We start from the raw sequence: 20,001 nt of genomic DNA on the forward strand, positions 1-20,001 counted from the left end.
ATATTCAGCATATTTATGATTACTTGTTTGGCATCTCTAAGATCAAAAATGTTTCTCCTCTGTCCTCCCACAGCATGAAGAAGAATAATTCTGTTGGCATGGTCATGGTGGACATCTCACTCCTAAGTGGACTGATGCCAAACATCAAGGATTTGGAACACGTATTATTATCATTTTATTATATATATATGTGTATATATAGCTCTGGAAAAAAAGAAGAGACCACTTAACATTGATTTCTGAACTTGAAGTTCTATACACCGATCAGGCATACCATTATGACATTATATTGTGTTGGTCCCCCTTTTGCTGCCAAAACAGCCCTGACCCGTCGAGGCATGGACTCCACTAGACCCCTGAAGGTGTGCTGTGGTATCTGGCACCAAGATGTTAGCAGCAGATCCTTTACGTCCTATAAGTTGTGAGGTGGGGCCTCCATGGATCGGACTTGTTTGTTCAGCACATCCCACAGATGACCGATTGGATTGAGATCTGGGAAATTTGGAGGCCAAGTCAACACCTCCCTCAAACTCGTGTTCCTCAAACCATTCCTGAACCATTTTTGCTTTTGGTCAGGGCGCATTATCCTGCTGAAAGAGACTACAGCCACCAGGGAATACCGTTTCCATGAAAGGTTGTACATGGTCTGCAACATTGCTTAGGTAAGGGAAGACCTGTCAAAGTAACATCCACATAGATGGCAGGACCCAAGGTTTCCCAGCCGAACATTGCCCAAAGCATCACACTGCCTCCGCTGGCTTGCCTTCTTCCCATAGTGCATCCTGGTGCCATGTGTTCCCCAGGTAAACGACGCACACGTGCATCCACAGGATGTAAAAGAAAATGTGATTCATCAGAGCAGACCACATTCTTCTATTGCTCTGTGGTCCAGTTCTAATGCTCACATGCCCACTGTTGGTGCTTTCGGTGGTGGACAGGAGTCAGCATGGACACCCTGACTGCCTGGTCTGCGGCTATGCAGCCCCATACGCAACAAACTGTGATGCACTGTGTATTCTGACACATTTCTGTCAGAACCAGCATTAACTTCTTGAGCTACAGTAGCTCGTCTCTTTGATTGGACCACACGGCACAGCCTTCGTTGCCCATGTGCATCAATGAGCCTTGGCCACCCATGATCCTGTCGCCGGTTCACCACTGTTCCTTCCTTGGGCCATTTTTGATAGATACTGACCACTGCAGACCGGAAACACCTCACAAGAGCTGCAGTTTTGGAGATGCTCTGACCCAGTCATCTAACCATCACAATTTGGCCCTTGTCAAACTCGCTCAAGGCTCATATATACACTCACCTAAAGGATTCCTGCACTTATGCAACTGTTGTATATCCTGCACTTGCTGCTATTGCACTTCTGGTTAGACCTAAACTGCATTTCGTTGCCTTGTACTTGTGTTGTATTGACAATAAAGTTGAATCTTATCTAATCTAATCTAATTATTAGGAACACCTGTTCAATTTCTCATTAATGCAATTATCTAATCAACCAATCACATGGCAGTTGCTTCAATGCATTTAGGGGTGTGGTCCTGGTCAAGACAATCTCCTGAACTCCAAACTGAATGTCAGAATGGGAAAGAAAGGTGATTTAAGCAATTTTGAGCGTGGCATGGTTGTTGGTGCCAGACGGCCTGGTCTGAGTATTTCACAATCTGCTCAGTTACTGGGATTTTCACACACAAACATTTTTAGGGTTTACAAAGAATGGTGTGAAAAAGGAAAAGCATCCAGTATGCGGCAGTCCTGTGGGCGAAAATGCCTTGTTTATGCTAGAGGTCAGAGGAGAATGGGTCGACTGATTCAAGCTGATAGAAGAGCAACTTTGACTGAAATAACCACTCGTTACAACCGAGGTATGCAGCAAAGCATTTGTGAAGCCACAACACGCACAACCTTGAGGCGGATGGGCTACAACAGCAGAAGACCCCACCGGGTACCACTCATCTCCACTACAAATAGGAAGAAGAGGCTACAATTGGCACAAGTTCCCCAAAATTGGACAGTTGAAGACTGGAAAAATGTTGCCTGGTCTGATTTCTGTTGGGCCATTCAGATGGTAGAGTCAGAATTTGGCGTAAACAGAATGAGAACATAGATCCATCATGCCTTGTTACCACTGTGCAGGCTGGTGGTGGTGGTGTAATGGTGTGGGGGATGTTTTCTTGGCACACTTTAGGCCCCTTTAAATGCCACGGCCTACCTGAGCATTGTTTCTGAACATGTCCATCCCTTCATGACCACCATGTACCCATCCTCTGATGGCTACTTCCAGCAGGATAATGCACCATGTCACAAAGCTCGAATCATTTCAAATTGGTTTCTTGAACATGACAATGAGTTCACTGTTCTAAAATGGCCCCCACAGTCACCAGATCTCAACCCAATAGAGCATCTTTGGGTTCTGGTGGAACGGGAGCTTCGTGCCCTGGATGTGCATCCCACAAATCTCCATCATCTGCAAGATGCTATCCTATCAATATGGCCCAACATTTCTAAAGAATGCTTTCAGCACCTTGTTGAATCAATGCCACGTAGAATTAAGGCAGTTCTGAAGGCGAAAGGGGGTCAAACACAGTATTATTATGGTGTTCCTAATAATCCTTTAGGTGAGTGCATATAAAGGTCCATATTAGTACCTAAAATGATGATTCCTATGACTTATTAGTACAATGTAAATAATGTTAATAATATTTAATAGTATTTAGCATTTTTGTTTACCATTTCGAGCAATAAGCATTAGGTAAACACCAAGTATTTCTGGAAGTTTTTTGTAATTTCCTTTTATTCAGGTACAAATAATACAAATACTATGTGATATAAAAGTGACATTAAATATGAATGTATTTATTTTCTAAGAATTTATTTCAGTTCTCTTTTTTTCCCCCCACAGAATGTAAAGGGCTCAGAGAGGTTCAATGATCACTATGAAACCCACCATAATAAAGTCTTTCTTTATTTTGTAAAGGTAATGGAAGAGTTCAAGAATCCCATGAATTTTAAATGCTTTCCTTTTGATATATGGTTTGCACCTTTGCATTTTTTTTTGTTGCTGAATTTGAACATAAATGTCATTGAGGAGTTAAATTGGCTCCAATTTTATTAATCAGTACTTATGCAACAGATCCAGCAGACACAAATTATTTGATTATATGGTTCATGTCAACAGATCACCGAAACCGAGGAGTGTCTTCAGTTTGGTGCTGACCAGGTCGTTCCCATGGGCCTTGTCCAACCTGCTTCTGCTGTCATCTATGACTATTACAGCCCAGGTCTTCAAACGCTCTGAACAGAACATTTATTAACAACATTTTTAAGTATGAACACTAACTAATGCTAATTCAATGTGTTACACAGAAAAGAGATGTGGCATCTTCTATACAGCCCCTCAGAAAAGCACAATGATCTCCAAACTGTGTAATGGGGATGTGTGTACATGTGCAGAAGGTGAGAAAAACTGTAGTGTACTGTGATTATATTGTATCACAAGGGCCACAAATGCAAAAGTGAAAACAAAATGTACATTTCTCACTTTTCAGGTGGTTGTCCAAAGCTGAAAATCACCTTCAGCAAGGATATAAAACACAACACCCGGAAGAGTCATGCATGCTACGATCCTACCATTGACTATGGTGAGAAACTAAGTCATATAATGTACAAATATGTTGCCAAGTCTTAACTCCTATACTTACTTATATTTTAAATATGTTCTGTTTCTATAGCCTATGTGATTAAAATCATCAACTCAAGCAGCGATGAAGTTTTTATGTACTACACCACATTAATCACTGATGTTCTACAGATTGGTGAGTTTGGTCCTCAGTATTTTTACATTTAAAATGAAACCGGTTTTAATAAGGTTCTGTAGGTTGATTAAAGTTATTTAGCTTTTATTTATTGTAAGGCTATTTTGAATACTTGATGATTCGTGCCATCCTCCGCTCATCTGGGTAACCAAAAAAAAAGTAGTTTGATCATAGTGTGAAATTATTTTGCACTAGATTCATGCCTCTTGTTTTACATAAGTGGACTAGTTTTCTCTCGTTTCATATAAACACAACTGAAACGTTTGTAGTGAAAATTACCTCAAAAGACATGTTACAATATTGTTGCAGTGTTCGTCTTATTGCTATACCAATTATTTTGTACGTTGTAATCAGGTCCTAAAATGAACACTCGCCAAATACGTGTAAAACATTTTGTTGGCGATTATATGAAAACGGTGTCAATCGCCAATTGGCCGGTAACATTTTTATGAATTCTAACAGTACGTTGTGAGAACACGAATGTGAACGACGCTCGGAACAGTTGACAGGCCAGTGCTGCATCATCATGAAAGTTTAAGCCTTGCCAATTGAAATATTCAAGCACAAGAAGATGCGAAAGGGAGCGTGTGAATAGCCTACTAAATTGAGCTCTCTTTCACGTCTTTCTTCTTGCACTTGAACAGACAAATTCACACAAAATTATGTTAAAAAAATCCCCATCTCGGCGAGTATCCTAGTAAACAGTTATGTCTTTAATGAACAAACAGTTGAGAAAGAAAACACATTTGTACATGTATGTATTAGTACAGTGCCGGCCCGTGGCATAGGCGGAAGAGGCAAATGCTAGGGGCGCCAAAATGTATTACTGATACTATTTTATTAATATTAATTTGAAATATTACCAAATAAAGCGCAAAAAAAACGTAACTAAGTCCCCCGCCTCTTCCCGGTCCGCCTCATCAATCTCCCCCCGCCGATCTACTTGAAGTGCGTCAGAAATACAACGCGCGATCAGTTTTTCGTTAGGGGAATTTGTTGTGTTGCGTCGCCTCTCGCCGCATCCGACGCAGACAGGATTGCTTTCATTTTTTAGGGTGCTTGGCCGTTCGCGCCAGGTGTTGACACGGTGTAAGTTGACTGATTATTTATGACGGATGGCCGAATTGAAGTGTCAAAAAAGACAGAAGCCCTCTGATGCAGGGAAGATAAGGGATACACTGCTCTTCTTACGTAGCATTTGTGTCTTGTTTCTAGTCTAAATATCTAAAAAATCTTAAATCAAGGTGCAGTTACTAGATAAGTAAAATTACAGAAGATATTTTTAATTTTTTCTTGTTTTCTTGAAAATAAAACCAAAATGAAGTGAGTTTTTTAAAACAAGCAAAATTATTTGCCAATGGAGTGAAAACATAATCTTGTTTCTGATTGAAACTGTCCCAAACAGAAATAAGATAATTTTTCTCACCCCATTGTAGGGCTGTAGCGATACACTAATCTCTCGATACGATACGATACACGATATTCAGCTCACGATACGATATATATCACGATATTCAGCCAACGATACGATTCGATACGATTCGATATAATACGATACACTTACATCATTTTCTGAAAGATTAAAAGGGGACAGAGTGATTTTGGTGACATCTTGTGAGCGTTTCATTTACTTGGATTGAATTAACTGAACTGAAAACTAAAATCATCAATTACACAATATATGTCTCTGACGGGACAGAGAGTCTACAGCTTGCAAATGCTGGACAAAATGAATCAAAGATGTGCTGAGAAAATTTGTTCCATTTAATGAAACAGTGCAAACTGTAGCTTACAAGCCTTTGAAAAGTAAATAAATTGCAGTATTGCAATTAACAATGGAGTTTTAAAAATTGCAGCAAGTGGCCTGTTCTGAACAGTTTCTTTGACAGCTTTTTTTAGCTTGACACTGACACTTGGTATTTCCAGAGTATTTCACGTTTGTGTCACACAGCTTGCAAACCAACCGCAATGCTTTGTCTAAGTCAAGGGTCTCCAACCTTTTTTCATTTGAGAGCTACTTTTTAAAAAAGAAAGTCAAAGAGAGCTACTCATGTTATATAATACTTAAAACTCTTAAATAATGCATCATAATTCTCTTATTAACAACTATCCAAACTGTTTTACACCTGAAAGAGTATAGTAGTAGTTCCAGTAGTCGGTACAATACCACTATTTTTTTTTAAATAAATGTTTTATTATATATGATGATAATCATAAGTAAACAATACATAAACATGTAAAGGCTTTATGCTGTTTAAAAGTAAACATTGTTTATAAATGAAAGATCAAGTGAAAAATAAGCAACCATTAATAATTATATAATTAGTATTATTTATTTCATAATTATTATTATTAGTAGAGACGTATTATTATTACATAGAGACGTAGCTAAATTTACTGTAGGCTACAATCTGTAGTCAATCTCTTCACGTTAAACCGAACTTTTATTTTGACGGGTTGCCGTGATTACCAGTGTCTGTGTTCATGATATGACAGTGGGTGCGCGTCTCAGTCATTCAGCTCCCTAGTTCAGTCAGGGATCAGCTCATTGACGTATGTCCTGATCAGTGCCCTGACTACTGAACCAGGAGCAGAATGAGACGCACCCAGTTTTCTCAAATGATAAATGTAAATTCTCATGAAGTGAAGGTTTATGCGATCCGTGTCGGCAGAGACTACAAGAGCGAGTGCGCGCGCGGCGCTCGTCATCCACACAGACGCATAACATGCAGGAGTAATTTAGCAGTTTATTTTACAGACACTAGTATATATTCGGCTTCAGTCTGGACTCGAGCCCTGCGCTTAAATTAACACGGAAGCGACTGAACGCAGCTGCTATGGTGAGCTATTTTTAGAACAGACCCGCGGGCAACTCGTGTGGTCCTTGCGGCGACTCATGTTGTTGACCCCTGAGTCTAAATCGTCGCTTTCCTTCTTCTTTTTAAACCCAAAGTGCTCCCACACATCTGCTTTTAAGCATGAAGGTAACGTTACTGGATTTATATTCGCCGCCATTTTCTTGAATCTCCTCGCTCTGACTCCGTAAACAAGAAGAGATAGACGTCGGCGTCTGTGTAAAGTTAGTGCGGGTAACTTGCTCTACAGCGATACTAGCGGCTGGCTGACCAAATCGCTCTTCCTGCAACGCAAATGGGGGTAAACACGGGGATTTGAATGGGACTAATGTATCGATACTCGCGGCTTAAAAATCGATACTTTCGTGGGAGAAAAAATATCGATTTATATCGCAGAATCGATTAAATTGCTCAGCCCTACCCCATTGGCAGATCATTTTGCTTGTTTTAAGCAAAAACTCACTTCATTTTGATTTTATTTTCAAGTAAACAAGAAAAATTTCTTATGTCATTTTACTTATCTAGTAAATGCACCTTGATTTAAGAATTTTTAGATATTTGGACTGGAAACAAGAAAAAGATTCTAAATAAGAAGAGCACTTTTTGCAGTGTAAAGACAGAAGTAAAGTGATGTAGGCAAATTAATGAACAGTTTATTAATTTATTATTTTTTATTTATTATCTTTATTTATTATTATTTTTACCTTAAACTTTATGCAAGCAGCTGTTCTGGGTTCTCCAGAGGCCACAGCCAGTGTGATTTTGTAAAAAATAAATCATATTAAAATATTAAACGCATGCAATATCACTTTTTTAATAGCCTAATGTTTTTACTCTGCAGTTGTGCAGTTTTAAGGGGGTGTATAGCAATTTGAAAATGTATTTGCTGAAATTAGTAATGATATTTATATACAGGTTTATTTAAAATAGCAACATTTTATGTAAAATTCACATTAAATATCAAAATTTCTCAGTTGAATTCCTGGTGAAAACATGAATGCTTATAGTTTAGTGGAAGATTGCTGCCATGATGTGCCATCTACTGGAAAACAAACACTTTTGCTAGTTCTCAATGAATAGTTTGTGCATGAATGTTAGATGTACTCTTGCTCTTTGTGTTTAGGCTGTAATGTGGCATTTTTGTACAGTTTTACTATCATCAGCCTTTAAAATAAAATAAAAAAAATAATATCATGAACATAATGACGGGGTAGAATGGACTGGACATCATATAAAACAACAACAACAACAATAAAAATAAAACATCAATGCATTACAAAAATAAAACAGTACGAGTGTTTCCACAACTTAGACTGATAACGTGTAGTGCTAAACCTTGATACAAGGGGCACCAAGTAATAGTATATTGGATCTGTGCATTCGGTCTTAAAGTGCCAGCATACCTACGGCTATGTGCTTTTTGTTGTTGTTGTTGTTGTTAAAAACAGTCACTGCTATTGATGAAATAACTTAATAAGATCAAACTGTAACTTTAATAAGGATGAATCTATGTTTAGTTTATACAGTGAAGACTATGCAGTGTTATTTTACATTTAATTAACCTACTTTATTCCAATTCTGAACCTGAAAAATAAGAAGTTTCACTGGTATCTAAAAGTTTGGTATCATTTGCAAAAACTGTCCAGTAAAAATCTTTTCACTAGTTTAGTTTATATTAGTTCACTTCAAAAAGAACATTTCCTGATAATCTACTCATGCAGAAGTTTTTTGAGGAAAACATTCCAGTCCTTTGAAACTGCATTGATTTGGACCATCAACCTGTTGGTTGCCATTGAAGTCCATTATGTGGAGAACAATCCTAGAATGTTTTCCTCAAAAAACCTTAATTTCTTGTCGACTGAAGAAAGAAAGACATGAAAATCTTGGATGAGATGACGGTGAGTAAATTATCAGGAAATTTTCATTTTGAAGTGATTTAATCCTTCAAGTCACCGGCCATTGGCAGGTGTGGCAAAAAGTTAGTTTTAGGCCCTGGTTGTAATGGACTATTTTTTTCATAGCGGAATTTTTGAAGATTATGTCAACCATTTCTTGTCCACAGTCCACATGTTTGTATCTGTGTAATGTACCGTCAGTCATTAGCCTAGTAGCGCAAAATAAACCCAGTCCTGATCACGCTGTCTAGAGTTATTTTGTGATAATTGCAGACTGACTGTACATCCTTCAAGTAATAGATTCTGTAATGCTCATTATACCTAATAACGTAGAACCTTACTGTAAATTGTTACCGCAGTAAATAATATAATATATCAATACAACCTTTCTTGTTAAAGGGATGGACTCTGGCATCCAGAAAGATGTCACACGTCAGATGATACTGCGCTTATCTTGTGATGAATTGGAACTGAACAATGAAGCACAATATCTGATCATGGGTCAGGACAGCGCAATCTCAGTTCTGAATAACGATGGACAACAGTAAGCCTTGAAATCTGAAGTTTATTGAAAAGACAAAAACGCAAATTGTTTTTTGAGTTATAAAACATTTCTCTTCTGTTGTTTCTGAAGTTTCAGGTATGTACTGAACAATGACATGTGGATCGAGAAGATACCAGAAGAAAAGAAATGCAAGGCAACCACAAGTCGCTCAGCCTGCTTTCTTCTTAAAGAATTTATAAAGCAACACCCTATTAAACACTGTGATATTTAGAAAACATAATGAAGATGGTAAAATAACCACTTAAAACATCATTATTTGGCTCTGTAAATCATGTGCTTTTATTTCTAGTGCATATACTGACATATAAAGAGACTGTTACAGTTGTTTGGTACATTGGAAAATAGAGTCCGAAGCATTTCAATTCAGTTTTCTGTGTGTATTGGCAATACAGTAGATTCACGTTACCCTTGTCAAATGGAAGAAATGCATTACAATAATCCCAGATATTATCTCTTTGACACGACTTTTCAGTATTACAACACCATAAATCAAGGGTACTCTTTTTAGGGGTATTTTTAGAGATGCTACATTTCTGAGAAATATTCAAGAGTGCATTATTGCGGTTTAAATACTGTGTTTAAAATGCTTCACGTGTCCTGTTGTGGTTATACACTGTACAGTTTTATAACAGAATAGAATACTGTATTAAACAACACCGTCTTTCTATCGCTTGCACATGTTCATGACTCCATATAAAGTACAGATGCTGTTGTGATTCAAAATTCATTGCTTTTGTGTACATAGTGGTGTAACATCTGGGCCAAAATGATCAAACTGTCATTTCTAATGCAGTAAATATTTTTTTTAATTTTTTCATTCATTTTTCTACATTCATAGAAAACGAGCAATAAAACAAAATTAAAAACAGTAGTAAATGCTTCAGTAATATGGTAAACTATGGCAAGTACCCTGCAAATTGTTCTTTCATGAATTTGGCAACTTAAAATGCAACAGTGGCTGAGTGATTTCAATTTCCCTTGTTGTTTTATGTTCATATTTTCGGCGTCTTGATGTGACAAATCAACATTCCCTTTAATGTGGTGACTATCATGTGCATGAAGAAAAAAAAACTGTTGTACTTCACTACACATTAGCTTTGTACACCTTGTGAAAACCACTGAAGGCATTAAAAGGCAGATAAACAAAACACTTCAACTTAGAAAAATAACTTGTACATTATACCATTGTGTACAAAATAAATAAACTTGCTTTATAACTTTTTTACGTGAATACAGAGCATGCAATAAGTCAATTGTGCTGTTGTGGTCAGTGATATGTAGCAAGCCCAAGTCGCTTTTAAAATCAGAGGCACGATGAACCTACAAGCAGTTCTAGTAAAGCCAGTAAAGCACATTGACAGCTGGGTTACTTTAATATTGAGCTTTAGCGCACTAAGAGAGAGTGGATCTCCAAAAAAAAAAACATATTACAGCAAATCAATGGCGATCAAATTTACACCATATGATACAAATGCGTACACATGTACAGCTAGTCAATGCACAAAAGGCCAGTTTGATGTGAGAATTTTGAGCTCCATCCACAGGTCATTCTTAAGCGGTTGCATTAATGATTTGCCCAGAAAACATTTATTGACCGCCATTTTATTCCCTGCAGTTCTTGTTCAATTTAACAGAGGGGTTTGTTAAGCAGCTTTAAGTTTTGCACCAAAGGCTTTGTAAAAGCACACAGATAGCTGCCCTCTTGGTCACTGTTATATACACAGCACCTGTTTGGGTTCAATATACAGTACATTCATTTAGGAAATGACTATTAATGCAAATTGATCAAATAGGGATGCAACATTCATGAAGCCCTGGATTTGTTCACATCAACATCAGTCAAATGGCTGGGAATTTATGTGCAGAGACTTGTGCAAAGGAAAACATGAAATGCCAAAGAAGACCTTATATTTGTTAACTCTTCCATCACGGCGAGTCTTTACTGCAGGTATCGGTACACTTTGAAGCAGTGGTTTCCAGAGTCTGCCACGGCCACGTGACCATCTGACGTGAGAGCCAGACCCTGCGGACCGTACAAAGGATCCGCCGTCGTGTTGATGTACGACAGAAAAGAGCCAGAACTGTCAAACACCTACATGACAAAAAGAAAGATGTAGTTTGAATAGATTTAATAATAATAATAATACAAATAAATCTGGGCTAAGTGGTTGAAAGAAAAAGCAAAAGTAACACTTTACCATAAGGTCTCATTTGTTAACATTAGTTGGTTGTGAATTGCACACTCCTCCCCTCCCTTTCGTTCCACTCCACTTTTAGACATGCACTTGCGAACTTCCCTAAGCACTTCCCTCGGGGGAATCCCCGCCGCCATTTTGAAGTGCATTCCACTTCGTGAAGTGGACGAAGGAAGTTTATATGGACAGACCCTCGCTCCCTCGATTTTGACGTCACCACATATCGTGTTTAATTTACCCCACCACAAACAACTGTTTGATATTTTAATTATTTTGAAAAAACATTTAAAACAACCCAAACACACCTATATACATATAGAATGCTGCATTAAACAATTTTGTAAGGGGAAAAAATTATAATTAAAGCTGCGAGCAGCGATGACGGGCCCAAGCCGGTGGCACCGCCACGCCGGTGGCATCAGCTTAACTGTGCACGGCAGGCAATATGCATTTAAACAGGAGAATATTTTAGAATCGCTCGAATGTGCCACATTTACCGCAGCAACTGGTGCCACTATCACCACAAGCCACACCCATGATGTAATTTAAATTTAGATTAATTTTAATATCATAGGATAAAATAGATAAAAGTTATATTTTCCTGCTCAAAATTTTGTAAGTCCAGAAGGCCAGTATTTAATTCAAGGTGTTTGTAGTTCTTTTTTACTTATTCACACTAAAGTAGGGATGAAACGGTAGGGGTGTGCATTGGCACTGCCCTCACAATTCGATTCGATTACGATTCACCAGGTAACGATTCGATTCAATTCGATTCTACGATGCATTGCGATGCATCAAAATTCTACTGCACACAACAAGGCAAATTTTTAATCAGTCATCATGAGGGAATACAAGCAGTCAGATATTGAACAACAGATTGTATTGGCTGCTATGTGTGTATTATCACTCTCCTGTATCTTTGACATAAATGTCATTAAATAAAATAAAATAGAATGGTACAGGGTATTGGATATGGCATTTTCAAACCTGAAAAAGAAAACATAAATCACTGCTTTCAGTGCTTTGAATGAGAAATGTTTTTCGTCTCTCTGCTTTAGAACCATTTGAAATTATATAGAGCAATAATAACCAACTAAGTTAACTTTTTCCAGCAGTGAACATAAGTGTTTTTTTTTTTACACACAGTAAAAAGCTCTAAGACAGGGCACTTCATGAACTCCTGTGCAAATATTAATCCGTAATTACAGTCACACTATTGTAACAACAACCACCACCCAGGCACCAATAAAAATATTCAGTCCAACACACACAGTAACGTTGACACTAGCGACTCGCCAATTCTCGTGCTTGATTTTAGTGTGGCAGGCGCGTTAGCAGGGCGTAAGCAGCGCATATTTTTTTCGGCGCCCATGTTAACAGATTAGAGCATTCACATCGCACGCAGAGGCGGCGCGGCAGCGCATCGCAGGAGCAGAAGCAGTAGTGCCGCGATCGTTTCGGCGCCGAGTCTATTTTTGCCACGCTGCTCACGCTGATTTAAAGCCACAGTGGATTGTTCTTGATCAAAACTGACCAGATTAACATGGAATATAACAAATTTCACCATGAAATCATGTAGTGAAGTGTCCCGTGTGTTTCACAATCACCATATGACATCCAGAGCTGTTAAAAAAATTAAAAACACAACACTGCCAGCAGTTTTTGCCCAAACTTCAAAAGCCTGTTTAAATGATTAAAGCATATATTCACTTTAATGTTAACTTACATTTATCATGTGAACTACTTATATACAACAAGTTATATGCATGTTTGATTGGGACAGAGGGGAACGCGGTCGCATTTGCAGCATATGCTGCCCATCATAAATCAAAGCACGAGACAGACGGGGCTCGGAGGAGAAGACCGGAAAATGTTACATAATGTACAATATTTGTCTGTATTTGCAATATCTGCGCGAGACAAAAGCTGCCCGTGTGAATCCACAATGGGGGCGCGTGCTCCGGCTCTCCATACCCACTGCTCCGCGTGCGGTGTGAAGCCGGCGTCAGAATCCGAAATGTGCCCAGATGTCCGCTTTCCAATCTTTGGGTGCGTTTTTAATTACCCGTCTATCACGGTCATCTCCCTCCGCCTCAGCCATCTTGATTGTTGTTGTTATGACCTTGGAAGTAATTGAAACTTCACAACTTTATTGTCCAACTCAAGTCCAGAAAATAAACGGTGACATAATCGATTATGGCACTTTGCCGCATCGATGCTGAATCGTGCATGCCCCGCATTGCGATGCATCGCTGAATCGATTATTGTTGACACCACTATGAAACGGTATGGAAATTTAACATCACAATTATAGTGACCCAAATTATCACGGTTATCAATATTATCACGGTTTTGTTCAAACAAGATGAAAGTGTTCAAAAAGAACAGATGCACACACTTAAAACATTTCAACAAGTTTTATATTTGAAATTAAACAAACAACAAATAACTAAAGCAGCTCTAAGCACTTTTTTAAGCTAGATTCTGTGGGATTTCTTTACTTAATGGCCGTCGTCAATAGCAACGCATAACGCATAAATAATAATAATTTGTCGTAAATATAATCTCTAATATTATCTCTGTAAATATATTCTCAAGAAATATTCTCATCAGTGTTCAGCTATGATGCATTTAAATCTAGCATATTTTGTGTTAGAGCCCAAACAGTATCCAAGTGAAATAATGCATATCCATATTTCCATATGATTTGACAGTTTATTTTATTAAATATCAAAATGTGTGCATCATACCTGACACCTAGATGAACACTTTACAGTCAGTTTTATGACTGTCATTCTCTTTAAATGCTAGTGAAGTTTGGTAACGTTATACACGTTTCAATGTTGTATGTAACTTTGCAGACGGTCCCTAACTTCGCCAGCGTTATGCCAGTCATATCAGATGCGCTGTGGTTCTGCTGTGTTTTTTTAAACCATTTTACCTAAATCACCAAAATAATAAATGTTATATTTACCCATGGCCTTCCCTGTTATACAGAAATGTAATAGTTATCAAACCTTCCTTAACTGCATAAATAATAAATGAAATATAGATGAATCATCATTAAAGCTACAATTTTCTCTGTTCCCGTTGTTCTTTGATGAACATTAATGACAGGCATCATCAGTGCTCCTGTCACTTTAAGAACAGCCGCGGATCTCACGCGCGGTCCCGCGCATCTCACGCGCGGTCCCGCGCATCTCATTTCCTCACAACTCTTTAAGTTCATTTAAGACGTTATTTAACTAATTTAAGACTCGAATATGAGAATACTCACAATCCTCTGTGTTATGGTTTGTTCAAGAGCAAAAGAGAACTCGATGTGAGCAGGAAACTGACGCAAGTCTATCTATGCGTCGAGTGTGTGTGTGTGTGTGTGTGTGTGTGTGTGTGTGTGTGTGTGTGTGTGTGTGTGTGTGTGTGTGTGTGTGTGTGTCAGTGTCCCTTGATTAGCTGACATGAGACGCATCCACACAGATAGGACACTGACACACACACACACACACACACACACACACACACACACACACACACACACACACACACACACACACACACACACACACACACACACACACACACACACACACACACACACACACAGCATACCGCAGCATAGCCATACAGTTTAAGTTCACCCACACTTTATATTAATAAAAAGGTTTACAGTGCAAATACTGTTGTTGCATATACTGTGCATAAAATTTGAAAACATTTGCAAAAAACACCACTGTATCATTAATTTTTTTTTTAAACCTTTAAGTAACCATTTTTTAAACATCTATAAACATTACTTTTACATAGATAGACGGACCAGATATTCCTAACACTTTGGGAATACTTAAGGGTTACTAGTTGTTTTGTAAACTGTCTATAAACATTATCTGGATGGTTATTATAAAGTTGCAACCGATGACTATAATACCTTGTTAAATAGTTAATAAACAGTACCAGTAAAACGTGGGCAGTACCAGTAAAACATGTAAACAGTACCAGTCAAACATGTGGGTTGTCCTGATACTGTACTTCAAAATGTAACAGTGTAAAAATTGCCACAGAATAAAGTAATTGTTCAAGATCTATTGGTAACTCATAAAAATAATGTCATATTTGCATAAACTGTCACTACCATATATATCCCGACACTAGCACATTAAGATAAGCTATGAAAAAAATCATGTTCCTCTGCCTCTTTCTGGTTAAATAATGTTTATAATAATTGTTAATATAGCAAGCTATATTAACTATTCCAGGTTATTTATGCATAGCATAAATAATAGTTAGTATAGCATGCTATGCCACTTTCATCAAAACCTATTACAAAGCTATAGCAATCTCATGTCATTCCGTCTTTTCGAAAAAAAAGTTGCACTAACTGTTCGTTACAAGCAGCATTTGCCGTCAGGCAGGTAACGATAGCTAACATAAACATATTTTTGCTAGCCTACCTGCTGCAAACTTACACTTTTTTTGTACAAGACAAGTAGAGCTATTTTATCCAGTGTAATTTATCACATACCACTATCTTGTTTTTTCTTATCCTCCTCTTCCTTTCTCTTTTTTCTTTTCTGGCTTCCTGAAGCATAAAATTCCGCTTAAAATCCGAAGATTTTGTATTTTGCCGCAGCAGAGATCGCGTGGTTGTCTGGCTGCTGTCAGCGACTACTGAGAGGGGCCCCTTAAGGGGGATCCCGATAACAGTGTCATTGCACTCTACTGCATTGACTATCAATGGGGCGCTCACACAGTTTGTCGTTTCATTTTATTCTTAACCTGTCGCTGTCTTGGGGCCCCAGGCCAGCTCGGGGCCCCAAGCAATTGCTTGGTTTGCCTGCCTTGTCGCGACGGGCCTGCACACACACACACACACACACACACACACACACACACACACACACACACACACACACACACACACACACACACACACACACACACACACACACACACACACACACACACACACACACACACACACACACAGAAAGAGAGTTTAAAAAATAACACAACACTGCCACCCTTTAGTGAGGGGAGGGCAGACAGAGAATAAATATTCAGAAGAAATATATTAAATAAAATAAATATATTGATCTGAAAAATAGTATGATTATTTTAAAGCTATTTGGTTACATTTTAATAAAACATTGTTTTAGTATGTTTTTAAACACACACACATACACGTTGTAATACCAGTGTAATACCCATGTCATTATACAAATTTGTGTCCTCATAAATCACATAAACAAGAGAGAGAGAGAGAGAGAGAGAGAGAGAGAGAGAGAGAAACAAGTTTTTTTTAATCCTGCTTCAAAACTAATACAATGCTGCCATCTTGTGTTCATTGAGGGGAGAGCAGCACAGACAGATACAGAATTGATTATTTAAAAAAATATTTAAAATAAATATATATATTCATCTGAAAAATAGTATAGTCATTTTAAATTAATCTAAGTTCAATTACCAAACATACAATCTTAATTTAATTTAAATCAAAATATTATTTTACAAGATATGAGACAATTTCTGTTCCCCTTTTTTTGTCCTTATTTAATCCCTCGCCATGGCAACACCGTTTGAGATATCCAATATTCGTTCGCATTTTAGCATCTTCCGTATCTTTGTTTCATGTTGACCGAGTTTGGTGGAGATTGAATAAATCGCCTACGAGGAGAACGTAAAAACTCAGACCCTGAATTACATAAATATTCACCTTCAAACCAAAATATCTGACTTCCTGTTGGTCGGAGCTAATGACTGTAAATTAGAAAGTTGTCCGGCTCGAAGAGAACAATATATGTACCGAGTTTGGTGACTGAAGATAAAACTAACCCCCCCACTTTTGTCAAAAGGTGGCGCTAGAGAGGCCCTCATCCCCGTCCATTTCTGATGCTTTGCCAATGTGTACTGACTGACATCTCTGATGTGTGTGTTGAGTTTCAAGCAGTTTCAAGCAATTTCAAGCATGCTAAGAGCCTCAAAACAGCCAAAAGATTATTAAACTTTGACACGTTGCCATGGCAACAGTATTTGAAATTTCAGGAATCCATTTCATACGTCTCTATCTGTCATGTTTTCACATTATACTGATGAAGTTTGAAGAAAATGGGGTGAAAATAAGATGGTGATTCAAAGCATTTTTGAAAGTGACACACTTCCTGCTGCCAGTTGGTGGCGCTATAACTTTGACTCACAAAAGTCATATCCATGTGATCGGCCTCTTACAACGAACACACAGCTGAAGTTTCATCCAAATCAGTCAATGTTTGCTGACGTTATAACACACTTCCTGTTTCCCTTTTCTCGCCATAAATTCGTTGCTTCGCCACGGCCAAACCATTTGAGATATCAAAAATCCGCTCGCAATTTAGCATCCTGGATATGTTCTCTTCATGCTGACCGAGTTTGGCAATGATCGAAACAATGGCCTCGGAGGAGTATATTAAATTCCAGAGCATGCGTTTTCCGAACAACCCATAATAGCTCACTTCCTGTAGGGCTGACGCATAACTTAGAGCACGAAAGTTGTTCGGCCTGATGAGGTCTATATGTGTACCGAGTTTCATACATGTACGTGCAAGTGTGTTTGATATATGGACCAAGTTTTCAGACCCCACTTTAGGGGGCGCTGTCGAGCCCCCCTGCCACGCCCGGGTACCAGCTTCAGCCCGGCTCTGATGGCCGCGCATTCCGACGCCTGTGCGAAGTTTCAAGAGTTTTCGAGCATGTTAAGTGCCCCAAAAGTACCCGAGAAGTCGAAAAAAAAAATAAAAAAAAAAAAAAAAAAAAAAACAAAGAATAATCCTTAGGGGAACAATAGGGCTCTGCGCCCTTTCAGGGCTTGGGCCCTAATAAATCAACTCCGTAGTGGACTCCAAGTGATCAAGGGCTTAGGATGTTCCAGTTCAGCCCATTACAAAGGTTCCGCCAGTAGTGGGCACTCATGCAACGTAAGCAATGACGCACATCTGAGTGAACAAGACGGAGGGAAGTTAGTGAGTGAAGGACATAATAAAAACGAACTGGAACGCAGCACTTGAGAAGCTACGGGGGCCGATACAGGACAAAAATGTCAGAAAGTGACTAGCTTGTCCGTTTAGGGCTACTGTAGAAACATGACGGCGTAAAATGGCGACTTCACTATAAGGGGACCCGCGGTGTATGTAGATAGAAATGTCTCATTCTAAGGTAATAAAAACATACTACAGATACTAATGTATTTGTACATTTTAAGAATAACATAAAAGATGTATAAATGCTCACTTGTTCATTGCTAGTTCATGTTACGTAGTGTAGTTAACTATTGTTAACAAATGAAACCTTATTGTAAAGTGTTACCGATTGTTATAACATAAAATGAAATTACAATAAATAATAAATGAAAATACAATAAATATATAATTGTATTATAAAATAAAATTAAATAAAATTGCAAAATAAAATTATAAAATAAAACAGGGTTAGGTGGCTGAAAGTAATTGCAAATATGTCTCAGAAAAGTCCAATTGTTTTTTTGTGTTTAAAAAAAAAATAAAATTCATATTTAATTTTATAAATACATTTTAAGGCTAGGTGACTGATATACACACTGCCCAGCCCAAAAAAAAAGAATAGGCAAATGCATAAGAAGTCTATGATTGGAGTTGATTATTAGTCATTATTGCAGTGATTATTATGTTTCTAACATGTCATATATTTGGCAACAGTTCTTCTAACCCTACTTGATGGAGTGTGTAGCTTTTCATTTCTTAAACATCCACGTAGGAAGACACATTATGGCCATATTCCAGGCTGACAAAATCTAGATTCATCAGCCTCAAATTGTGAAAGAATGATTCAGAGGGAGCATGAAGAATCATTTTCACACACTTAAATTCATTGAACGTTTTTGGGATGTGCTGGAGGAGACTTGACAGATTGCTTGACACTTGCATTGTTTGAGATTTCCATCAAGAGGTGCATCAATTTTAGTCCAGATCTTGTATTGACTATAAAACTATTTTAAATCATATTTAATGTGAAGATACAAATCAGAAAGTTTCATAGCCTACCTGTATCCTACTGTTACCCCAGTCTGCCACAATAATATTTCCATTGCCATCCACAGCCACACCGGTGGGTGCGTTGAACTGCCCGTTCCCTTCGCCATGCGAACCAAATTTAAACAGGAACTCTCCATCAGCATTGTAAACCTGAAAGAAGCCGTAAATCAAAAGACTTTCAAAAACAATCCAGAGGGGGAAAAGACCACAAAAAAGCGAAAAATGTTAAGAAATGTATATCAAAAGCATCTTTTAATTGGCAAAAGTTGCATTAATATGTCATTAATTAGAGGCATAACCTAATAAAAATAGACAACAGAACTGTTTCGAGTTTGATGATTACATGTTATGGTATGTGGAACAATTTACGCAATAAAAGAGAAGAGCTCAGTGTACCTTAACAGAATGATTGTGGAAGTCTGTCACAACAATTTCATTCTTGTTGTTTATAGCCACAAAATGGGGACCTTATGGCCATAAAAGGAGAGAGAAAGAGAGAGTTATTATTACATTCAAAAGATGTTATTTTGTTTCTAAGAAATAATCTGTCAGCATAGAGAACACTTATGCAACCTCTACCCGCACACACACACACACACACACACACACACACACACACACACACACACA

At 38.0% G+C, this 20,001-nt stretch overlaps 2 protein-coding genes across 3 annotated transcripts in view; one reads left to right on the plus strand and one right to left on the minus strand.

Moving 5' to 3' along the window:
- c4 (complement component 4) overlaps positions 1 to 9,802 on the plus strand; it is a 26,864-nt gene extending 17,062 nt beyond the window's left edge. Inside the window, exons 34-41 of the mRNA XM_079824309.1 lie at positions 74 to 161; positions 2,910 to 2,984; positions 3,186 to 3,288; positions 3,374 to 3,463; positions 3,556 to 3,648; positions 3,739 to 3,822; positions 8,972 to 9,116; positions 9,207 to 9,802. Coding sequence (XP_079680435.1) covers positions 74 to 161; positions 2,910 to 2,984; positions 3,186 to 3,288; positions 3,374 to 3,463; positions 3,556 to 3,648; positions 3,739 to 3,822; positions 8,972 to 9,116; positions 9,207 to 9,348 — 820 coding nt within the window. The 3' untranslated portion in view covers positions 9,349 to 9,802. The remainder of the gene's footprint in view (positions 1 to 73; positions 162 to 2,909; positions 2,985 to 3,185; positions 3,289 to 3,373; positions 3,464 to 3,555; positions 3,649 to 3,738; positions 3,823 to 8,971; positions 9,117 to 9,206) is intronic.
- trim3a (tripartite motif containing 3a) overlaps positions 9,120 to 20,001 on the minus strand; it is a 40,732-nt gene continuing 29,850 nt past the window's right edge. For both annotated transcript variants that reach the window (XM_079824310.1, XM_079824311.1), the window contains exons 12-14: positions 19,768 to 19,838; positions 19,381 to 19,521; positions 9,120 to 11,229 (exon numbers count right to left, since the gene is read on the minus strand). In XM_079824310.1, coding sequence (XP_079680436.1) covers positions 11,077 to 11,229; positions 19,381 to 19,521; positions 19,768 to 19,838 — 365 coding nt within the window. In that variant the 3' untranslated portion in view covers positions 9,120 to 11,076. The remainder of the gene's footprint in view (positions 11,230 to 19,380; positions 19,522 to 19,767; positions 19,839 to 20,001) is intronic.

The sequence above is a fragment of the Gobio gobio genome, assembly GCF_949357685.1.
Source record: "Gobio gobio genome assembly, chromosome: 8".
NCBI classification, from domain to species: domain Eukaryota; kingdom Metazoa; phylum Chordata; class Actinopteri; order Cypriniformes; family Gobionidae; genus Gobio; species Gobio gobio.